The 21,500-nt window shown below is 47.1% G+C and overlaps 1 protein-coding gene across 2 annotated transcripts; it reads right to left on the bottom strand.

The window, feature by feature from the left end:
* Positions 1–1,052: 1,052 nt before the first annotated feature.
* EIF2B5 (eukaryotic translation initiation factor 2B subunit epsilon) lies at positions 1,053–20,694 on the bottom strand. Of its 2 annotated transcripts, XR_015183558.1 has the most exons (17): positions 20,542–20,694; positions 19,129–19,253; positions 18,238–18,423; positions 17,964–18,141; positions 16,828–16,908; positions 16,056–16,133; positions 15,636–15,948; positions 14,867–15,012; positions 14,422–14,560; positions 13,693–13,791; positions 12,980–13,087; positions 11,988–12,078; positions 11,101–11,224; positions 5,533–5,658; positions 3,879–3,989; positions 2,685–2,831; positions 1,053–1,380 (listed from the first exon to the last, which is right to left on the bottom strand). XR_015183558.1 is itself a non-coding variant. In XM_086467930.1 (16 exons), exons 1-16 carry the CDS (start codon positions 20,692–20,694, stop codon positions 2,766–2,768), a joined length of 2,124 nt encoding a protein of 707 aa, XP_086324056.1. In that variant the 3' UTR covers positions 1,053–2,765. The 2 variants fall into 2 exon arrangements, 1 of the variants encoding a protein (XP_086324056.1); XM_086467930.1 differs by having other exon boundaries at positions 1,053–2,831.
* Between the last annotated feature and the right edge of the window lie 806 nt (positions 20,695–21,500).

The following is a 21,500-nucleotide window of genomic DNA, read 5'->3' as shown; positions in this document are numbered from 1 at the left end:
AAGCCAGACAAGTTGACTACTATGGCCTTGGAAAAAATACTTAATCCTGACATTGCTCAAAAACATGGATAGCAATGATTGTGCAATCAAGGTTGCTCTCAAAGGCATTTCTAGTCTTCCAACCAAACGTAAATCTTGGTTGAAAGCGATGGAAAGCATCAAGCCCACCCTATACTGAAGTGATGCAACTAATGCTCCTTTAAAAACTATACATTTACCCGCCCACAGGATGCTGCACCATGCCAGAACTCCACCGTGCAGACTATCAGGGCCCTACTTCGTCTTCTTTTTGCTACTCTATTCTTAGCACCTGTAAAACCACCCCACCCAAGCCTGAAGGATATTTGGCCATAGGGCAACATTCTCCTCTTGGATCTTAACCCCTGGGTAAGAAAGCAGCTCACACGGTAAAGAAAACAGAGGAAGGAACGTGGAAAAAACAAAAGTGGAATTGTTACTCGGCACAGAGCATCAAGAGCCTCTGGCAAAACCGAGCCATTTACAGAACTGCACATTAAACCTATTTTTCAAGGCATCTTTACATTGTAAAAGGAAAAAAATACTTAAGATGTCCAAGATTTTTAAAATTACCAAGTCATGCAGCTGGTTCGTAAATGGTTTTACTAAGAGCTCTGTAGTGGTCCTTCCCCCCTCTCTGCCAGGTCTTACTCCCCAACATCAGGAGGGCACGGTGCAGTCCCTAACGGCCAACGTGCCCAACAATTCTCGTCATGGCAAAAGGAAGTTTCATAGGAATTAAGGTTCATCTTTGCAATGTAATCCTGCACAAGACCAAACCTCACCCATTTCAGGATTCTACATTCAGAAGTTTTAATAAACTGTTCTCTACCTGTAAACAGTGAGGTCAGGAGTTATCTCTGAACATTTACACCAATTCAGTGGTGCACTGATTTCCTACCTGCCTGTTACATGCTTCAATCTCTTGAGGAAAAAGTAGCGATGACTGACTTAGCTTACCTGTCAAGCCCTGCTCAGGCATGTGCCACAACTGGAGACATAAAATTCAAAGTCAAACAAAGCAAACAAGCCGGTAACACCAGGATAGTTTTTATTTGCTCCCTGAATTAAATATTGGCAGATACAGAAATTCCAGATACCAACTATTTCCCCAACATTTACAAGACTGAGTTTGCAATGTCAGAAAACAAGCGCATTTATGCACAATCCTGGCAACTGATAGTTTGAGTGCACAAGATCGCCCTGTCTGAACATCAGCTTTTAAGAGGCAGTAGGCCTGGTCTCCAGTATCCAACGCTGTCCCCTCACTGACAATAGTGACACCACGGAACGGCCAAGTAAATATCCTGAGTGGGCAGCTCCAGTGCATTTCCCCCGCAAAGGATTTATTCCATGCTCCTCCTGAAGGGGCAAAGGCAAGGTCAGCACATCCAACAAATAACCCACCTATGATCAGCAGCTTACTCTCGCTGTGCATATTATGCTCTGTTCCTAGAGAGCAGGGAAGAACACAGCGCAGTGACACTTCCAAGAAAGCTGTTCTTAAAGGCCTTATTGCTGCCACACATTTTCTGCGTGGCAACAAAGTGCCAGAGGCACACTCGTTCCCTGCTGCGTGCCGAGTTGCTCTGCAGCTGTTGAAACTTTACAGTGGGTTTGCAGCACTTTCCCTGCCGTCTGAGGGAAGGAAAGTTTTCAAATAAATAAAAGGACATGAAGTAAGCAGGCTTGTATAACTGAAATCATGTGGAAACACAAAGCACGTGCTGTTGAAGGAAATACCATTCGCTCCTTTTCACGCTGGAGCAGAACTTAGAAACTTGCAACCTCCGTAAAGCAGCTGGTGTGGTCAGTGCCCCCAGAGCAAAAACACAAGTGTAGCTGGTGCAGCAGGAGAAGCCAGGCACCTCTGCTCCCTTTTCACAAACAAAATAAACAGACACTTTTCTAAAACACGTCTGCTAAGCTGGGGACACAGGGCAGACAGATCACGTCGAAGATGTAGTGATCCGTACAGCATCTCACTGGCCAGTGCACCTCCGCAGTCAGCCACCCCCCGCAGGGACACGGAGCAGGTATTATCCCCTGTTTACAGAAGGGGGAAACATGCGGTTTTACCAACTCTACTGTGTAACCTCGTGTTAGATCCTAGCATGGCAGATGGCAAGAGATTTTCCCTTTTGGAAAGATCACAGAAGTGCCTTCTAGGCTGCAAAATGCCTTGGGCAGCCTCAGACAACTGCATCTTCTCCAGGCACAGGAACTCCTGAATCCCAGTCCTGCACTCCAGATCCTAATCCACATGCTCCTACTCACCAACCTTGCCAGTGTCTCTTCAGCAGGAGTTCTCTTAGCTCCAGAAGCAACAATGACTCCAAATAACTCAGCTGTATGACCATTCTTCCACAACCCTGACGGTTAGACTTACAAGGCCGTTGTATGCATTTGCATCTATTTGCTCCCTCTATATTAGTAACAAAGACCTCCCAAAAGATAGCTTACAGTATATCATATCCAGGCTCCAGAGGGATTCTGGGCATCACCACCTCCTGCTTTTCCCTTATGGTTTTTACACTGGGCTGCAACCATCCAACATAAGGTGCCACTGGGCAAGTGAGGGAGGGAGGGAAATGTCAAAGTTGGGAACACACAACTTAATGATGGGATTGTCAGTCACTTCGGTGTCAGGCCCCACATCTACACACCATGCACTGGCATTGATCTTGCCCTGCCCACTCGGCCCAGAAAGGCAGTGAGAGTGCCTCTTCTCATGCTGAGCCACCGTGTCACTCTTGGTCGCCATCAGACGACTCTTCCTCTGCCTCCTCCAGCCACTGGATAAACTTCTGGAGCTGCAGAGAGAATGAAATGTCATTGGGTAACAAGTGACACCAAACAGATGCCGGGAACACTCAACAACTACATCGTTTCAGTGAGCATCACCATCACACACAAGAAAGAGAAAGAGTGTTTTTAAGAGACACAGAAACAGAGGCAGATGGAGGGAAAGAGAGATAATAGTTTAGATGAAAAAACTGGGATGCCATGGACAAACCCAGACTGATTAGATTCCCGAGTCAGACAATCACAACACTCCGAAAAAAGTTTGAGAGTTTTTCGGAGCTTGAAGGAGAAGAGATGACAGCTGCACCTTAGCTAAGAGATGTTAGGAAAGAGATGTTACCTCCTGGGAAACTGCAATAAAGAAGGCAGCTCATTTTACCTTTTAACCGGGCTCGAATAAGCAGCTGAAAGCACTGCTGACCTATACTAAGAGCTGACTTTGCAAAGGGTTTAGACAAAGCTGCAGCTCTTCAGAGATGGCTTTTTTCCCCTGCTCCTCTTCCAGACGCAGGGAGGAGGACTGGAACAGGGCTCAGCCAAACTGCAGCACAAAGTTCTGCCTGATGGAGGGGGGAAGTTTATACGCCTCTTGCAACACAAGCCAAACGAAACCACTCAGTACAGCAAACACTTAGAAATATATGCGAAGGGACTGGTGAGCCAGGATCGAAAGCTTCAAAGGAATTGCATGGGGCCAGCACACAGGGCATTGGCCTAAAGCCCATTTCAAATGGGTGTTGGCTTAGAGAAGCTGTGCTGCTACTCCAGAAAGTGCTGGCCTCGTGCTACAGAGAGCCCACTAAAACCAACCTCCCTCTCCTACTACCTCCATTCCTCATCCAAACAGGATGATTAAGGCATAAAGCATAGCAATGTCTGTTCTGGAGAACAAAGTTGTGTTGCTTAGTGTTCAATGACTGGTGCATTACCGGCCTATCATGTAATGGCAGCTGCTCCACAGGAGGAGACAGTGGCATTGAACTACGCTCAAAGTTTCTTTCAGCAGCTGTTGTCTCTCTCTCCCCCCAGGCTCCTTAAACACCTTTGGGACTTACCCGCTGGTTTTTACGAAGCTGCTTTCCCTTGTCAGACGTGTCCCGCAAAGAGAACCAATTAAGAATTACATCTTCTTCCAGAATTTCCAGCTGGTAAAATGTCATCAACACCTGCATGAATTAGAAAAGAGCAACAGGACTCTCTATAAACTCTTTTTGAGTTAGCCCATATCCAAGCACAAAGTTTGCACATAATCCGTGTCTCCCAACTCCATCTTCAGCAGAAGGCATTTAGTGTGCTTCATTTCGCTTTCGCTTTTATTGTTAAAAATAACTGTGCTTCTCCTACCAAGCCTTATGTTCCTGACAGTTAGATGCTATGACACATAATGAGTCAAAGTTCAAGCCTCATCAGCTTCAGCTCTGTGGATGCAGGGTATGACTGAGAGCTGTGGGCAACAAAGGGCCACAGAGGATGTCAGTTCAAGATGTTACTTAAGTTCTCTTTTGAAAGCATCCCAAAACCCATCCCCAAAGCAGATTTAACAAGCAGCTCTTATGCAGACCCACATACGCACAACAGCGACATGTGCAGAGAAGAGCATGAATCCACCCAGCTCTGCCCCAGGCCCCCTCCTCCGGTCAGTTCTCTCTTAAAGTGCCTTATGGCAGGTGTCAAAGCAATTGGTCATTCACCAGTTCAAACTCCTGCCCAGTGCAGCAAGGGCAAGATGCAATCACGCTTTCTCAGGGTGCCTTTGTGCTCAGGCAGAGCAGGCACTTTGCAGTCGGTCTCCTTGCGGCAGAGCACTGACAAAGCTGGCTGCCAACTCCAAATATAAAGTGTCACTTCAATTCCCAGCCTCCAGGGAAACCCAGGCCCCTAGAACAATGGACACATGCCAAACAATTGCTGTTAATTCAAGGACATTTTGGCTCACCAAACTGAAGGCTTTTGGCTCCAGTCCTAAGTGCTTTGCCATTAGCCAGAAGCACTGGTAGCAGAAGTTGGGATTACTCTTTCCTGAGGAACCAAGAGTTAAGCAGGCTCTAGGAGAGCTCTTCCAAGAGACAGGGGCTTCCTGAGACACTGCTAAAGGAAAGACTTGTGATCTGAGTCAAATGCTTTCAGTGTGATAGGGCAGAAAGAACGCAGGGACAGCATATTTGTGAAGGAGGGCGAGAAGGAATATACTGAAAACTTGCAGAAGCGGGATGATAGGTAATAAGCCATGTGTCAGCTCCCCTTTGTTCCCGGTTTCATAACTAGCTCAGCTTGAATAAGAAATCCCACCTTTATTCCCAGCTTTGCTTGTTTTGCACTGTAAAGTAGGATAAACCATTTGGCAGTTAAGATCCCAGGGACCACGGAGAGACAAATGAAGTAAAGCGCTTCCTAAAGCAAGGCTTTGGCCTCGCCTCTTCCAGCGTCACACAGGGGCATCTAGGTTAGAAGCTGCAAAATAACAGCTCCCTTCAGGCTGCGTGCTGGTAATTAATACTCACCCTCAGCTGTGCTCCCTCAGAGGCACAGGCAGACATAGAATTTATTCTTTTTTTAAAGCAATTGTTATAGCTGGATTTTCTATACACCCTCTCCACCGAGACCCCAAAATTCTCTCCTCTAAAGCGGATAAGCTGACGATGCAAACAGGATGCATTTCACCATGAATCTAGCAAAAACAGGTCCTCAGAGCTGGGAGCGGATACTCACTTTAGCTATCGACGTGCAGAGACTGTCATGTTCCAGGAAGAATTCCTCAATGGCAAATAAGGCATTCAAGTGATCTGACGCCCGTTTTATGTAGTTCTTAAATAACGGGGTCCAGTTCTTCAACAGCTGCAGGGGAAAACACAGAAGAGTTCCTGAGCTATGAGATGGATGTGTGCACTCAGCCCCGTTTCTCAGCTGCGTTGCACTAAAAAACTGACCCCAGGGAAGCATTTTAAGAAACAATTCAGCTGACCACTTAATATATTTGCCCATGAAACAGATGCTATTGAGTCTCACGTGTGCAGAGAGGACCTGGTGTTACCAAGCAGCTTTAAGGACATCCGTTGGGCTTTCTTGGTTTTGCCTCGCTGGATGGAATACTAGATTATCACAATAAAGGGGTTTGATGGGAGTCTGGTCCTCAATGAAAATCACTTCACAGCAGACTGACAAGGAGAGGTACGTACATGCTACTTCAAACCTTCCCCCCGCAAATCAGCTGACATTTCAGTGGAACTTTCCTTCAAAGTATAAGAGCAAATAAGAAAAAAAAAAGAAAAAAAAAAAAAAAAAGAAGAGTAAAATATAGTGCCAGCATAATTACCAGCTGAGTAGAAGTGCACAGTGCAAAATAGCCACCCCTAAAACAGTGAGGCACTGGAGCAGCCCCTAAGTGCAAGTCAGACACCTGCAATGTGCCTACAGGCTTATTTGGGTCCTGGAGTCTGCTGCAGCGAATGGGTGGGAAGGATGAAGGGCAAGTAGTTGTCACACTATTAGCTGATCTTAGTTCTCTCCTCCAAGGCTTATTTTTTATGAAATCTTTAGTTCAATGATTTTGATGCTGCCTCTTCAAACAGTATTTCTGTCCCAGTCCCCCACAGCTCTTTGACTCACTGTACATATCTGGAAAGCAAGCAGCAGGGACAGCTCTGCAAAGCAGCACAGTCCGACCTGAATCTGGGATAGGAGGTAATAAAGATACTTAGACCCCTGCCCGTAACAATTCTAAAAGGTAAGAGAACTAAAAGATACAAAAATTCCTCATTGGCCACATCATGACCAGTCTATCCCACAAAAATATTGTAGGAAATGAAATGAGAGTTCCACATCTTTTTAAATGGATTAATTCAACAGCAGGCATTCCTGCAACTACATCCCTGGCATGCCCGTACAGATACACTGTTTTGCTGTGCCTTCAACAGTGTCTCCTTACACAACAGATCTGGTCTGTTTTGAAGGGAAACAGGTAATTTACAGGGACTTGGGGTGCGATAAAGAAGCTCTGAATCACCTACATTCAGGGTTAATCAGAATTATTCTGTCCAGGACAATTGTTAACAGGCCCTGCCAGAGGGAGAGCTCTAGGACACATAGTGGAGCCGGAACCCAGGCTAACGTGGACTACCAAAGGAAGCCTGTACTAGGAACTAGTGATCAACTACTCCACAGTACCACACTCCATCACCTCTTCAGACACATTTGCTACGCAACCGTGCTGGAATTTGCATGCTTCCAGCAGAAACAAAGAGGGGGATTAGTACAAACAAACTGATCTGTATAGTAGTACATCGATTGGCTCAAAGAACAACTGTAACAGCAGAGAATGATCCTAATCATCATGGTATCACAACAAAAAACTGAGGGTTGCATGGTATATTTCCAGAAAGTATTTTAGCCTTTAGCAGAATGCTTTGTCCTAAACACTCTTCCCTCCTCTACAACCATCTCCTGCATTTTTATTATCCTTTGGAATTCTTCACTTCAAATGTAGTACAGCTACTAGCAAGTTCCTTCCAGGCCAAGAAATATTTTGTAATACCTTTCTGTTAACGCCTTTAAATCATAAGGAGGCACAATTCTTACCAAAAGCTATTGAGTTTCTGAAAGCAAGTTATTTATAAAGAAAACTCTCACAACCCCAGGACTCAATCCCATATGCCTATTGCTGGGAAAGGGAAAGAACTAAAAAAAATATACCACCTCAGGTCGAGAACATGCACTGTACTGTAACTGGTGCCAAGGGGTAAAGTAGGACTCAGCCCCACAGAGCCCCTAGCGAAAACACACCTATGAGCCTGCATGACCAGAGAGGCTGTTTTGGGAGTTTCATGAAAATCTGAAGGGGGGAATTAGAAGATGGAGGAATTAGAAGCCTGCAATTATTTTAGATTGAATAGAAGACTGAAAAATGTGGAAAGATATCTGACAAAGAGCCCTATGGAAAACATAATAATTTTCCAGGCTTTGACTACCTGGCTAACTCCTCAAAACAATCTACAGTCCAGCAAAAGCAATCAAATACCTCTGACAAGTTAATTCGTTTTTCACCAGATCTGGTCAGTGATGCTGTATCAACTTGAACTTGAAAGAGGTTTGTGATCCGCTTTACTTTTGTCAGAAGGACACTCTCAACACCAGGCCTATTTTATCCCTACCTCCAGCACGGAACACCATCATGAAGTACATGCAAAGCACAAGGGACAAAGCTGCCATTCCAACCTGTTACACCACAACAGCATCTGTGCTGATCACCATAAATTGCTTCAGTGAAAGCAGAGATCCATTTGGTCCCTGAATAAGCGACCCCATGCTGTGTTCACTTGCAAAAGAGTAAGGTTCCCTCACAGAAACCTGGAGAGGCGCATCACACATGCTAGCTGCCGGGCAGCAGCGCAGACACTGGCCAGCTCAGCAAACTGAACTGCTGTATTGCCTCCCCAGGCTCCCTTTAGACACCCTCACCTACAGAACCTTGTTTGACACTGCTTCAGTGACAACAAAAGCACAGCCTTCAGTTTAGCAGCAGCTTTGGCTACGTTTGCTCAAATCACATCTACAGTTCTAGGAAAGGTCTGGTTTTCTGTACCATCTCTGTTTTGTAACTGGTACAAGAGCCGAACAAGATGCCTGACATACATTAAACAGGCTAACTCTATTTCTCAAGCCTCCATGTTTCATCTGAAAAATACCCACGGGCATATCTTTTACCGGATGCTTGTTTCCTAAAATTGCTGCAACACTTAAGAGCTTCATGCTCAGGGGCCAGCACTTCAGAGCACATACTGTGGTTTCAAGTCAAACCATACATCATAACTATGGCATTTCCACGATTTCCCCTCCTGAGCTGTCTGGGACCACTCTACCATTGCTCTTAAACAAGCAACCCATCTTCCTTCAGCATCTCTTAGTCATAGTTGAGTTACAGAGTTCTCACATAAAACAGTTCTGTAAAGTTCGGCGGGCTTCTGACACCCGCTACTCTCAGAATGCAAGTATCCCATCTCATACAAAATAACTCTTTGCCACACCTAAACCATCATAAGCAGGTCTCAGCCTAATACCTCTATTGACTGAAGCAGTTTTAGCGGCATAGCTACACGCTTTCATTATGTGTTAACCTACACCAAGCTAGTGCTTGGGATTCTCAGGGTGTAGGTAAGTATCAGTAAATCAATGGAGTGCACTCTTTACTAACTAGGGAACCACAAGTTGCAGAAAAGCCACTGTTTCAGATGCCGTACAAACATGCACGTTCTGACCAAAGAACTGGTCTCTTCTCTTCAGAGCACTGTCGGCAAACACACAAAGCTGCTGCCCAGGAAGACCATCGATGTCTGTTCAATAAGCCTTCGAAGGCTGATTCACTGCCTCCATTAGAGGTACATCTCAACCCAAACATATTGTGTTATTGTAACGGTGACGAACATCAAGCATGCAACTGAACATTAACATCACACCTCACCAGGATACTGCCTTCCTGCCGATTTCAGGACAGAAACCCAGCACAATTTTGCACACGGTAAAGACACCAAGACACAAAACTGTCACCAGAGGAGGAAACTAAGAAACTTCCTAGTTGTTCTTTACAAAGGAGCATCTGGAGAAACTGGCTGCCATGATAGTGAGTTTGTTTGACACTTGGCTCTCTCTGATAAATCTAAGGATAATTTGTGTTTCATAAATGCACATGCCACACAATTCCCAGCCTAGAGAAATTCCACTTGTCCATGCCATGAAGCATGGTCACCCTGAACATTACATTCAGATTATTATTGCTTCTCACTAAACACGAGCTGATTTGCTGCCTCTCTGCTGTTAAACATGAGCATCACGATGAAATATATAAGGACAAAGTTACCCAGAGGTAAGCCCTTCACGTACTTCCATGTCTTCTGGAGTTCTTCCAAAACACCTTCTAAGGAGTTTTGGGTAATTACGCAAACCATTATGCATTTATATAGTATCCTTTATCCCAGACTAGAACCTCCTCTGACTGGGTGCTGCAGTGAGATTCTCCTGTCCTACTCATGCTAGATTAGGATCCCAATCTGGGAGACAGAAAGAGATGCCAAATCCTAGCTGGAAAAAACCCCAACCATCCTACACAGCTACCAACTCACACAACCTGTTGTCTAGATGTACTACTTTCCACTTAAAAGTCTAACACCTGCTCTAATGTTTTCCTCAGTCCTCCTCCTTCAATTCTTTTTCCAGAACAGGACATGCTATTCAAGAAAACAGTCTGGAAAAATGAACAAAAGGAAGCAGAATTTAAACAGAGTGAACAGCAAAATCTCACTAAGCCATCTGATGAACAGATCAGTTCATATGGATGTTTCCCACAGACAGCATCTCCACACAACCTGGAAATCAATTAAGTGCCATGCTTAAACCTACAGAAAGAATTAGTTTTCTACCCTTCCCCATCAAATGAAAGCACATACTCCCTCAGAGAAAGGATTATGAGGATGACTAGTGTTCCTCTTTAGTGTCAGCTCCTAAAAAAATTAAACTAGCCCTTCCCAAACATGTCAGACCCATTAATTCTGAAAAAGCACCTTCATAACCTGTAGAGTTTGCAAACTCAAACATATAAATGGGCTACAGCAAAGACACAAAAATACTGCAATGGCTTCACCTTGGATCAACAAACCATTAGGAAAAGATTGCCTACTTTTCAAAGCAGACTCTACCCTATTTTGTCTCCCTTAAGTCAGGAAACAGAAATTGCTCTCACCCAATTATACAACCTGTCTCTTTAGGAACACAACGGAACTCTGTATCTTCACTCAAAGACAACAATATTGTGCCTTTGCATCTGGCTGGAAAAAAACTGGCACCAATGACAGTATGCAGACAAGTAAGACCTTGGCAAGGATCCCACTGGGAGAGGAGCGTTCCCTGCTGCCCCAGGGACAGGGCTTATGATGGATTGGAACCAGGTTCCTGGAATGCAAGCCTACAAAGCCATCTCTAACAGCCCCTCTTTTCTCTTCGACAAGTGATGCACTTCTACTGTCACACACAGGAAACCGAAACCACCATAGGTGCTGAAGTAGAGCTCCCCACACCTACAGTCTCAGCTGAGTTCTGTCAAGCAGGTACAATAGTTTCAGTTCACTTTTACTTCTATAGAAGACAGAGAGGTTCATGAACTCAAGGAGCTCACGTGGCTTCAGGCTGAACCAAAAAGACTTCTCAGCCAGGAACTATCTGGGGCATCCAGCCAGACTCCAACCCACTAGCAGACAGGCACAAAGAAGAGTCAAACGGAGCAGGACTCACAGGAAGTAACGCTGAGAAATAGTTCTGGGAGTCCAGGTTTGCATCCAGCTGCTGCAGTGGGAACTCCAGGATCACTTTACTGAGCACCTGCATCATCTCCTTCAGGCCAATATTATACGCATACCTGCGAGGAAAAAGGCAAAAAACGCCAACGTTTCACACTCTCTGATCTCTGCAGACCATGGCTCTTCACAGAGATCCAGCAGAAAATTTGATTTTCGTCTTCCTGGGTTTTTGTTTGTTTGCTTTTCCAAATATTCGGGCAATAAAACCACCTTGCATTGCACCAGGCCCCGTGTAAGGCCACAAGTCCTGAAAATCTGCTCTCACAGTGGAACAAGCCGCTGCAGGGACAGCACCCTCACATTTACTAGAGTGCTGTAGGAATACTGTTGTGCAAAAGAAGGGAAACAGGTTTGTATTTGAGAAATACGAGGTAAAAGGCACTCTGATTACGTGTCCTAGACTTGCTGCTGCAAAAAGAGAGTGGCCAAGCCACAGCACAGCACAGCCCCAGCTGCAGGCAGCTGGCTGAATGTCGCAATGCACAGAGCAGCAGCCCCTGCACGAACTCACAGGCAGTCTATGCCAAGAACGGGCTCGCTCTCTTCAGCCCACAGTTACTTAGCAATTCAATCTCTTGTTACAGAACTGCGGCAGGAAAAGCTGAAGCACCGAGGATGCTACAGACACAGCTGGCGCTCTCCGTCAACTCCTGTCATCATTCAGCCATGATCTCTAATCTGTATTTCTCATGCTCTATACCAGTAAAATCAATGTTTAACAATCAAACATGGGTATTCACATGGTTTCCCTTCTTCTTTCCAGATCTGCTGTCAAACCCAACTGTTCAGCATAAGGGACAACATCCCTAAAGCAATACTCACTTGAGGGAATTGATTTCCAGGACCAGGTTGTCACAGGAAATATTTTCTTCCTCACCCCTCTGTAATGTACCCAGAACCTCATTCTGGAAAACTGATGGAAGAAAGGACAGGTAGTTAGACATGAGAGGGAAAAGCACAGATTCTTCAAACTGTCCATTACTGAAGAAACTATGCCCTTAAAGGAAGCATTCTTACACAGATGTCTATTTGTTCCCCGTGAGCTGGCACAAACCCACATCGACTATCTTATAAACAGTGAAATGTAATTCAGATAAAGGAGATGACCTACCAGATATCACTGATCTATCCACACAAACCAGCACAAAGCTATTTACCTCTGCAACCTTTTAGAGCAGAGTTTCTACTACACTTTCACAGTCTAGCCTTTCCTGTTCGGACAAACCTCATCTTCCCCTAACGTGAATTCAAACGTGAATTCAAACATAAAGTTTATTGGTTTAATTTCCTTTGGGTAGATATTTTAAAATGAAAAGGGCTTTTTTTTTTTTTCCAATTTGGCTTGAACCCCTTTCAAATACAGGTAAGCTTAACATAACAAAACAGAAAACCAAAACCTATCTGCCAAGAGAGGCAGCTCCTACAAGGACATTTAATTCTCCAGCATGATTACATCAGGAAGCTGTCCACACAGGGACATTCTGCCGGACCTTCACACAGTCTCTGAGTTTATGCAATGACACTGCCATTTAGTTGGACAACTCAGGGAGGTTGCTTTCATGAAGGCCCAGTGCAGGAGTGAGAAAGATGGAGGATCTTTGTCTAGCTTCTCATCCTTGGCTGCCTTGGGTTAACACAACAGCAATACAGGGAATATTAAAGAACTCTGCAGAAAATGCAGGAAGTGAGGTCAGGAAACAAACATATTGGAGACATCCATAAATTTTCCAATATACCTGGAGAAAGCAGCACAAATCTCACACTCACTGCATTATCTGCAGACTCACCATACTTCTTAAGAGCCCATCTCTCACCTTTGATGTCATCTAGCTGAGGGGATGCTGCCCGACTGTCTGGCTCCTCAGAGCCCATGCTCAGGTCACTGTCTGACTCGCTCTCCTCCTCTGAAGGCATAGCCGGGCCTGATGAAGAAGAGAAGATGCAGCATTCAACACTCAAAACCTGCAGCTATCATATGCGTGAGGAACCAGGTGTCCCAGGGACTTCCCAACCAAGTCAGCAACTATCTGTCCTTGCAAGAAAGCTTCTACTTGCAGGTCCAGACGGTTAGACTTGCTGCAGAGGGAATGCTACAGCTGGCACTAGGACAACGGGACTTTTTAAGAGTATGCAGGCAGACAACAAAGGACGGGGACAGAAGCAAATGCATTTTGCGCAGACCGCTGACTCACGACGGAGCAATGTCAGCAGAGGCTGTCACTAGCAGGAAGAAAGCCAGCAGTACCTGGAATAGCCAAAGCACATTCCCTCTAAGGGCGGGCCTGGTGTCCCATAGTGCGCCATTCACAGCACAGACAGCTGCGTGTGTTGGTGTAAGTTAAAGATACGATAAACAGCTTCCACAGAGCACAGGAAGAGAGAGAATCTGGTCCACCACCTGCTTCCACCTCTCACCTTGCCTCCGCACACATACGTTAGCCAGAGCCAGTCTGCTGCATAAAGCCCAGGTCTTACTCCAGACACAATTATCAGCATTCCCCGGTGACTACACTAAACTTTTCCTCACCCCATAGGCTTTGTCTTTGCTCTTCATCCTCTTCATTCTTGTCATCCGCTTTCCAGAGATAGCCTCTGCCCTCTGAGCCTACATCCTTTTTATTGTAACCTGAAAAAGAAACAGCAATTAGGAGGCAGATGTACTGGATCTGCTTACAGGAAAACCTGAAATAGACTGGTATAACCTGCATTATTACTGCCCCTAAATATCCTTCATCAAGAGGGAGCTGGGATTCCTGCAGATGCATACGGATTTCAGCTTTTATCTTCTCACTTGCCTTGACAAGTGACCAACTCGCTCCTCCCTACAGCAGCAACACTCAGCTGACCATGTTTAGATCCCTCGACAAACCCAGACCGGTAGAAACAGTATTTCACAAGGACAAAGTCCTTGGACACAATCCAGGTATGAAGACATAGATCCTGCAACCTGCCTTGAACTGAACATTTCTTCCAACTTCAGCTTATTGCCTCCTACAAGGGTCCTACTCTATGAAAAATGGAAAACAGCTGAGTCTCCAAAGATTTTAATACTGGGGTACTGAGGCACATCTCGCTGTCCAACTTGAGCCAAATATCCTTGCTTGCCCTACTGAAAACACATGTTCCAAGCTGAATGCCGCACTAAGCTCCAGCCTGGCACTGCAGAGTCTAGAATGGGGAAGGAAAAGACCCCAAAAGGATCACGGAAGGCAAAGCCTTTGGCATAGCTCAACTGCATGGAGCCAGACTCTCATACCTTTCAGTTTCACTTTGCTTTCCTCCTTGTTCACACCAGAATCATCACTGAACTGGTCATCATCCTCTTCCTCCTCATCTGGTGGGTGCAGAGAGATCACTGTGCCCTCAGAAAGAGTGATGCCAGGACCCACCACTACCTGCAAACACATTCAACGTATCTTAATGAAGAAGTACCCCGATTGCCCCTTTGTACCTCCACCAGCAGAGACAACAGCTGCTCCAGACAAGCTGTACACTAACAAGTATAACTGAATACATCAGCACTGCTAGATCACACACCACACTATCCCAGCCAAATAAAAGGAAGAAAAAGGTGGGAGCAGTAGCATATCCCCCACCTCTGCAAAAAGGCTTAGAGTAGCCCTATATTCTGGTATGGTGTAGTGTACGTCTATAACCTGCCAAGAAAGGCAGAAAGCAGAACAGACACAAACAGAGCTCACCTGAGAAGAGAGGACACAGCGGGGCTTTAGCTTTACTTTCTCCTTCACTTCAGCTTCATCGCAGATAACAGAATGGCAGATCTCCACGTTATCTGCTACGTGTACTCTGTCCCACAGAAAAGCTCCGTCCAAAATGACTTTATCACCTGTTACACATCACCAAGCACAAATATGTTAAGCAAGGCAACCTGCCGCTCTCCCACACTCCTGAGTCCACTACCAAGCACCTTACTGAATCCCAATGCCCTTGATACATGATGGATGTTAGATGAAAGGGAAAAATTGGCCTGAGAAGCCTACAGCCACTTCTTACCCCAAGCTAAAAGATGAGTCTGTTCTTTACAGAGACTTAACAGGTTGACAGTAACAACTGGCATCCTAGTTTGCACAAATACAGCCAAATTACAAAAAAAAATCCAGCCAAGACTAGGAGGGAGTACCAGGCAGTTCACAAAAACAGTGACAGATGTCCCTTGTTTGTAGGATGTTCGCGGGTGATAACACTAGATCAGTAAAGGTCGGGCATTCTCTACTGCTGAAACAACTTATTTGCATGAAGTGCTTCCACCTTTCAGCATCATTATGGTACCCTGAAAACATGAATCTATTTGCTCTGCTGGAAAACCAAGCTTTTCTGCTCTCTTTCCATCAGAAGTCAACCAACACCCACCTACCGTCCTCTCTGAGCCAAACGCGCTTTAAAAATTAAATCCCAACGACCTGTGCCCTTCCCTGGCAAGGCCTGCATGTCCCCCATTCTCCTACTCACCTATCCTACAGTTCTGCCCAATAACGCTGTTGGTTATGGAGCAGTTGCTGCCGATGACCGTTCCCTGCCCAATGAGCACGTTCTCCTCCAGCACGCTGCCGTGGCCAAGGCTGACATCCACCCCTCGGTAAATGTTGTGTTTGGAATGGGTGTAACTCTGATTCTTGTCGTCGGTGAAGTTCATCTCTGGAGTCAAAGGATAAACCCAGCGCCGGATGATGTCAGAGCACACCGCTTCATACATTAGCAGGTTGCATATATGGGCACCGTACTCTTCTGTCGTTACATGCATATGGATCTGGTTCCCCAGGACCTGGGAGACAGGCAGGAGCGTGTCAGAAGAGTCTCTAATCTTCTGATTAGAGGTAATAGGTAAGGATATAGGTAACAGGATCTCCCTTGTAACAACCCTCTCATTACCTCCTCATTCACCAACAGACCACGCACAAAATCATCCCGTGTCTGGTAGTCAAAATTGTCTGTGAACAGCTCAGCCACCTGTCAGGAATAAAATATAAGGAAATACTATAGTTAGCAGAAAATGTTGCCAGGGAAGCCAGGTAATTAATGGCTGTTCAGTGGTTCTCAGAGAGCAGAGTTACACAGCATAGGAAAGCGATGCTCTTGCCTTGAATAAACCTTTGATTCCTTCTGCTAGGAGTGTTGACCTTCCCATCTCCTTCTCCTAATGGAGACTAGGAACAGATTCTGGTTTTCAGAACGGGCAAAACATTGCTTTAGCATTTCCAAGCAATCTGCCCAGTCTCACTTTGTAGTTTCGCTCCCAAAGGAAGGCTGTAGACCAGCTTTTTTGGATGTGGAAGAGATGTTAGCGAGCCTAGGCTGGAATAACCCTGAATGTTACCCTAACACAGTACCAGCTTGCAAGTACTGACACTTTCCGATAGCACAGCCATCACCTCTCCTCCACAGACGTTACTATCCTCAAAGTGAAATCACTTATTTTCCAGAATAGTTTCATCCTGCGCCAATCAGCCAGTCTACACATCCACTGTCTAGTTCTGCCTGGGCTCAAGCAGTGGATGCTAGACACAGACTGAGCACCCAGGCAGCCCGCAGAGCAGTGCCACATGATCACTCAGATTCTCAGCTCAGTCACCGAGCTGCACACCAGCGGGACAAAGGCAGCAACGCAGATTGAATTTTGGACCCTCAGAAGGGCAGAGCTCACCTGCGGAGAGCAGATGCTGATATGACAATCCAGCAGGTCGTGGCGCACCTCAACGTTCTCAATAGTGTTCTGGAACAGACTCTGAAAGAGGAAGAAATTCAGATGATCTGAGTGCCTCACGCAGTACTGAACCCCAAAAGCCTTCTATAAGCCAAGGGCAGTATTAACTGAACTAATAGCTGAAGTTCTGAAGATCAGAACAATCTACACCGAGACACGAGCTCAGCAGGCACAGCCTGGTCACACACAGAGCTGCGTGGCCGTCAGCAGAGACTGCCCTCGTCCTTACACAGTGCAGCTCTCCAAGAAACAGCTTGTAATTTGAACAATTACTTTTCCTCCAGGAGGCTCCTCACCTTAGTCGCTGGGAGCTACGAATGCACAAAGAATAGTAATAGATCAAAATGCAACATCCACAGTTTCCATACCCCCTGTGGATTTTTTACAGCTGTGGGTTGTTTTTTTGTTGTTGTTTTTTGTTTGTTCTGTTTTGTCCTTTTTCATTTTCTATAGGGATTTGTGCTTTCATTTGAAGGTAAAAAATAATCGGAGGATTACTGATTTAGGGATGAAAACGCCATATAATCACAGTCTTAGTTCTGAGTTGAAAAAAGAAAAAAGTCCATCTATCTCAGTGGAAAGAGTGCCTCCACAGACATTGACAGAGCATTTACTACATTATTAAGTGAACAGCACAGGCAGAAGCAATACGAGGTACTACCCCTTGCACCTGCTGTTATTCCATCCCTGTGCCAGGCTCAGGGCTGCTTCAAAATGGTTTGTGTACGACAGTTGTATACGCCTCCCAATTTGGGAACCCCTGCAACCGCACAAAACATCCACCTTCCTTGTTTCACAGGGAGAAAAGGAATCAAATAAATGCAAAAAATGAATCGTGAGGAATACATCTGCCTCATCTTCAGACTCTGAAATGAATCCCAAGTGTGTGTGTCCCAGCACAATTTCATCGGGTCTCAAATAAACAGGCCAGTTTACCAAAAGTTACTTCTTATCATCTGCTCCTCCAAAAGAGCAGCCAGCACAGTTCCCCAGCCCTCACTCAAGGAGGATCTCCTCCTTGGGGTGGGCTGCTTCACTACTGCAGCCCTTTTCCACCTGTCAGGGTCCGGACGCACCATAGGAAAGCGGAAGCGTTTCAGCCCCTGGGTTCTCTGGTAGTGAAGGACACGGTTTGTGGCACTGTCCATAGCAATAACAATGTCATCCTCTTTGCACCTGGCATGGTGGCCAGGTGAGGACTCCTTGAATATCATTGTCATCACAGAAACATTCTTTTCCATCTTACGACGCAACCTGAAGAAAAGAGGCAGAACTTTAAAATCACTCTTCAGCGAGTTAGAGCCCAGAGTCTCAGCGCATCAGGAAAGCTTACGCTCTTTCAACACCTACTTGTGCTCTTCCAGGGCTTTGGATATATTGAAATTGGACACGACATCTCCAGTGACAAGAATGAAGTCAGAACGAACAAGGGACTTGGCATCAACGTCTCGCAGCACGTCACCGAGGGAGCGGTACAGGTCAGAAGTGACAAAGCGCACCATGTTGGGAGAGGTGTGGCGGCACCACTTGGATTTCCTGGAAGGAGAAAACCACATGAGGAAGGCATAAAGAGGACATTCTCATAAAGAACACGTTAGGACACAGTGCGCCAGCGCACATCTATGAGTGAATGCAAGGAGAATCCTACTACAACGAGCCCGCTATCGACAGGCTTAGGTCTGCTCACTCGCACACAGCGGGTGAACTGAAGGGGGCTAGGCTTTGAGACCGTAGCTTAGGAAACCCGACTCCACTGTGAGCCAAGTTTTGACAAAGGAGAAGGAAAAGCTACAGAAAATCCAAGCTCTTTTCCTCAAAAAGCAGTAACTCAGGCAGGGAAAAGCCTGCACGCTTCTCTTTAGCTTGCACCTCCTGGAGCAGGCAGGTGCAAAGGTGCCAAGCGCTGTTTTCCTATGCTGCGCGGCACACCAAGGCAGGGCAGAACGCAAAGGGTGGTACTCTAGTTGACATAGCTACCCACAGGAAACCCTGCTTTTAGAGAAGGAAAGTCACGCACCAATACAAATGCAGTCCCAAAATACTCAGCCCTTTTAATACGCTGCACAACTACGCCCTTTCACAGGAGGAATGGTCTTTTTTGAGATACGCTAGGAGCCAACTGTTGAAAGGGAATCTCTTGCACACAGATTTCCTCAGAAGGATCAGTGAGACCTTCGCAGCTTGCTGGAGGACAGAAGAATCCTTTCCATGATAAAGCTAAAAAGAAGAGGAGATTCTTACTGTAAATGCTCTTTTATCTCAGCTGACTTCCAACAGCAGAAAACAAAGGTTTCTTCCACTCCCGTTGCTGTTAGGAACTCCAAGGTATAGTCAATCATGGCCACATTTGCCATAGGTAAAAGAGCCTAAAAAAACAACCAAAAAACCAAAACCCCACATATAGATAGCTGAACAAACATGCTGTACCTCAACAACAGCCCCTTCCAACCCGAGGATGTAATATCATCAGCAGTATGAGAAAAATAACAGGAGTAATTGCTCCACCACCTTTTATCAAAAAATTGTAGTTGATCTAAACAGTAAGAGCTAGTTTCTGATCTTCTACAGGGGCAGATCCTCAGTTCAGAGAGGAAACTATAAAAAAAAAGTGAAGTTATCACACACAAAAGTCTTCAAGGAGACTCAGATAAATGAGAGAGATTGAAAAAAAAAAAATCCTAGAGTGCTGATTCCCTGAGTCAGGCTTTAATTGTTTCAAGAAAAACCTGTCAGACACGAGTGATGAAGCCACAGGAATATGAGTGACCAGAATTAAACAAGGGAAAAAAACCACCCCAACCTAAAGTGAAGTAAGTATTCTCTTGAGATTCAAGCCACACTTTTAAACTGAGTTACTGATTCACAACCAAGTGATCTCATACTATCCTTTAATTCATTTTTGTGCTCTTTCTTTTCATGCCTGAGCTCGCGTGTATAATTATGACCATCACAAACATTTATTTGATCAGCAAACGAGGTACGATAATTGTTCAGACCTAAATGCTCCAGGAGCACGCCTTCCTTTAACATACAGCTTTCTGATCTGGATAATTAAAGCGCTTTCCCCGTCCATTTTTCTGCCGATATTCTTTTACCCATTATTGCTGGCGTGGACAAAGATTTTGTTTCTTTCCTCTACCAGAAACAAGTCTGCCCAAACCCGCTGCCGCTCCTGCATCGGCGACAGACGAAAAGCAAACAGCGCAGTTTGCCTTGCCATATGGAAAAGCAAACAGCACCAACGCAGCAACCAGATCCTCGTTGCCTCTCCAGCGGCGGAGAGAAACTCTTACAATCGCAGAGAACTAGTCAGAGGCTTCCACAGGGTGGGAAAAGGCGGGAAAAGCCGCGGCGGCGGGGGCTGCCCCAGCCCTGGGCGGACTTCGGGACCCAGCAGCACCCCAGGACCTGCCAGGAGCGCCTGGGCAGGGGGGTGTCGCCTCCTCCCGACCCAGCCCGGGGCTCTCACGGCGGGGTAAGCCGCGACCCTCGGCCCGACCATCGCTGCCAGTGAGAACTCCGCCTTTCACCAGAGGCCTACCCGCTCCGGCCCCCCAGGGACGGGGGGAGACCGGGACAGGCGGCCCCAAGGAACCGGCCCGGGGGAGGCGGCGGCGGCAGCAGGCGGGAGGGGGGGGGGGGGGAATTTCTCACCCGCGGCCGGTCTTTGGAGATAGGGAAGAAACGGCGGTTGAAGCTGTCGGCGACCAGCACGGCCTGGAGCGGGGGCGGCGGCTCCTCCTGCGGGTCGGGCCCGCGGGCCGCCCCCCCGCCAGCCCCCCGCCTCGCTGCACCGCGGGCCGCCATCTCCTCACGCTGCTTCGGCTCCCCCCCCCCACCCCCCCTACCCCCTTCCGCTTCCGGGTTCGCGCCGGAAGCAGCGACGGGAGCTCGGCGGGGCCAGAACAGCGCGGGGCGCGTTCGCGGGCTGGCGGCGGCCCCGCTCCGGCTGCGGGGTTCAGCCCCGGAGAGCCGGGCAGGGCCTGCCGGGGCCCCGCTCCCCGTGCGTGAGCCAGCCGAGCAGAACGCGGGGCCCGGGTGAGGGTAGGCGGGCAGGGCAGCTTCAGGGGCGCCTTGTTTGTTGCCCCCCCCCCCCCCCCCCCATCCATGGAGAAGCTGCGCCGTTGCCAAGTGGATCTTCCTCGGGCAAAGCTGCGGGAGCGAGTCGCTCGCCCGGGCCGTGACGGCGCTGCTGGCCCCCATGGCCGAGTCGCAGGAGCAGGGGAGCGGCCTTGTCACCAGCATCCCCCGCCGAGGGAGAGGGCGGAGAGCGGAGCAGCGCTCCCCGCCGTTACGGGGCACGGTCAGGACGCAGCGGAGGTGAGGGGACAGCCTGAATTCCCTTCCACACCATTTCACAGATGGCCTCGGGGCGTGCGTAGTACTTTGATGGAGACCCGGGGATTGCCAGTTTAGGAAAAAAGTTACATTTCCTTGATACAGTTCTCAGCTGTGATGCGGTTGAGCTGCAGTTCCAGATGTCCAGCCCCTCTTTCTGCAAAGGCCAGCCTTGCTGTGAACCAGCCCTTCAGCACTCCCACCTTCTGTCAAGGAGTGACCCCCAAAACCCACAGTCCCCGAGGGGCCTCCTGGAGCCCATCCAGAGACACTTT

Source organism: Leptosomus discolor, chromosome 7 (assembly GCF_034619465.1).
Source record: "Leptosomus discolor isolate bLepDis1 chromosome 7, bLepDis1.hap2, whole genome shotgun sequence".
NCBI lineage: Eukaryota > Metazoa > Chordata > Aves > Leptosomiformes > Leptosomidae > Leptosomus > Leptosomus discolor.
The sequence above is the reverse complement of the archived record's forward strand: the minus strand, read 5'-3'. Positions and strand labels throughout refer to the sequence as shown.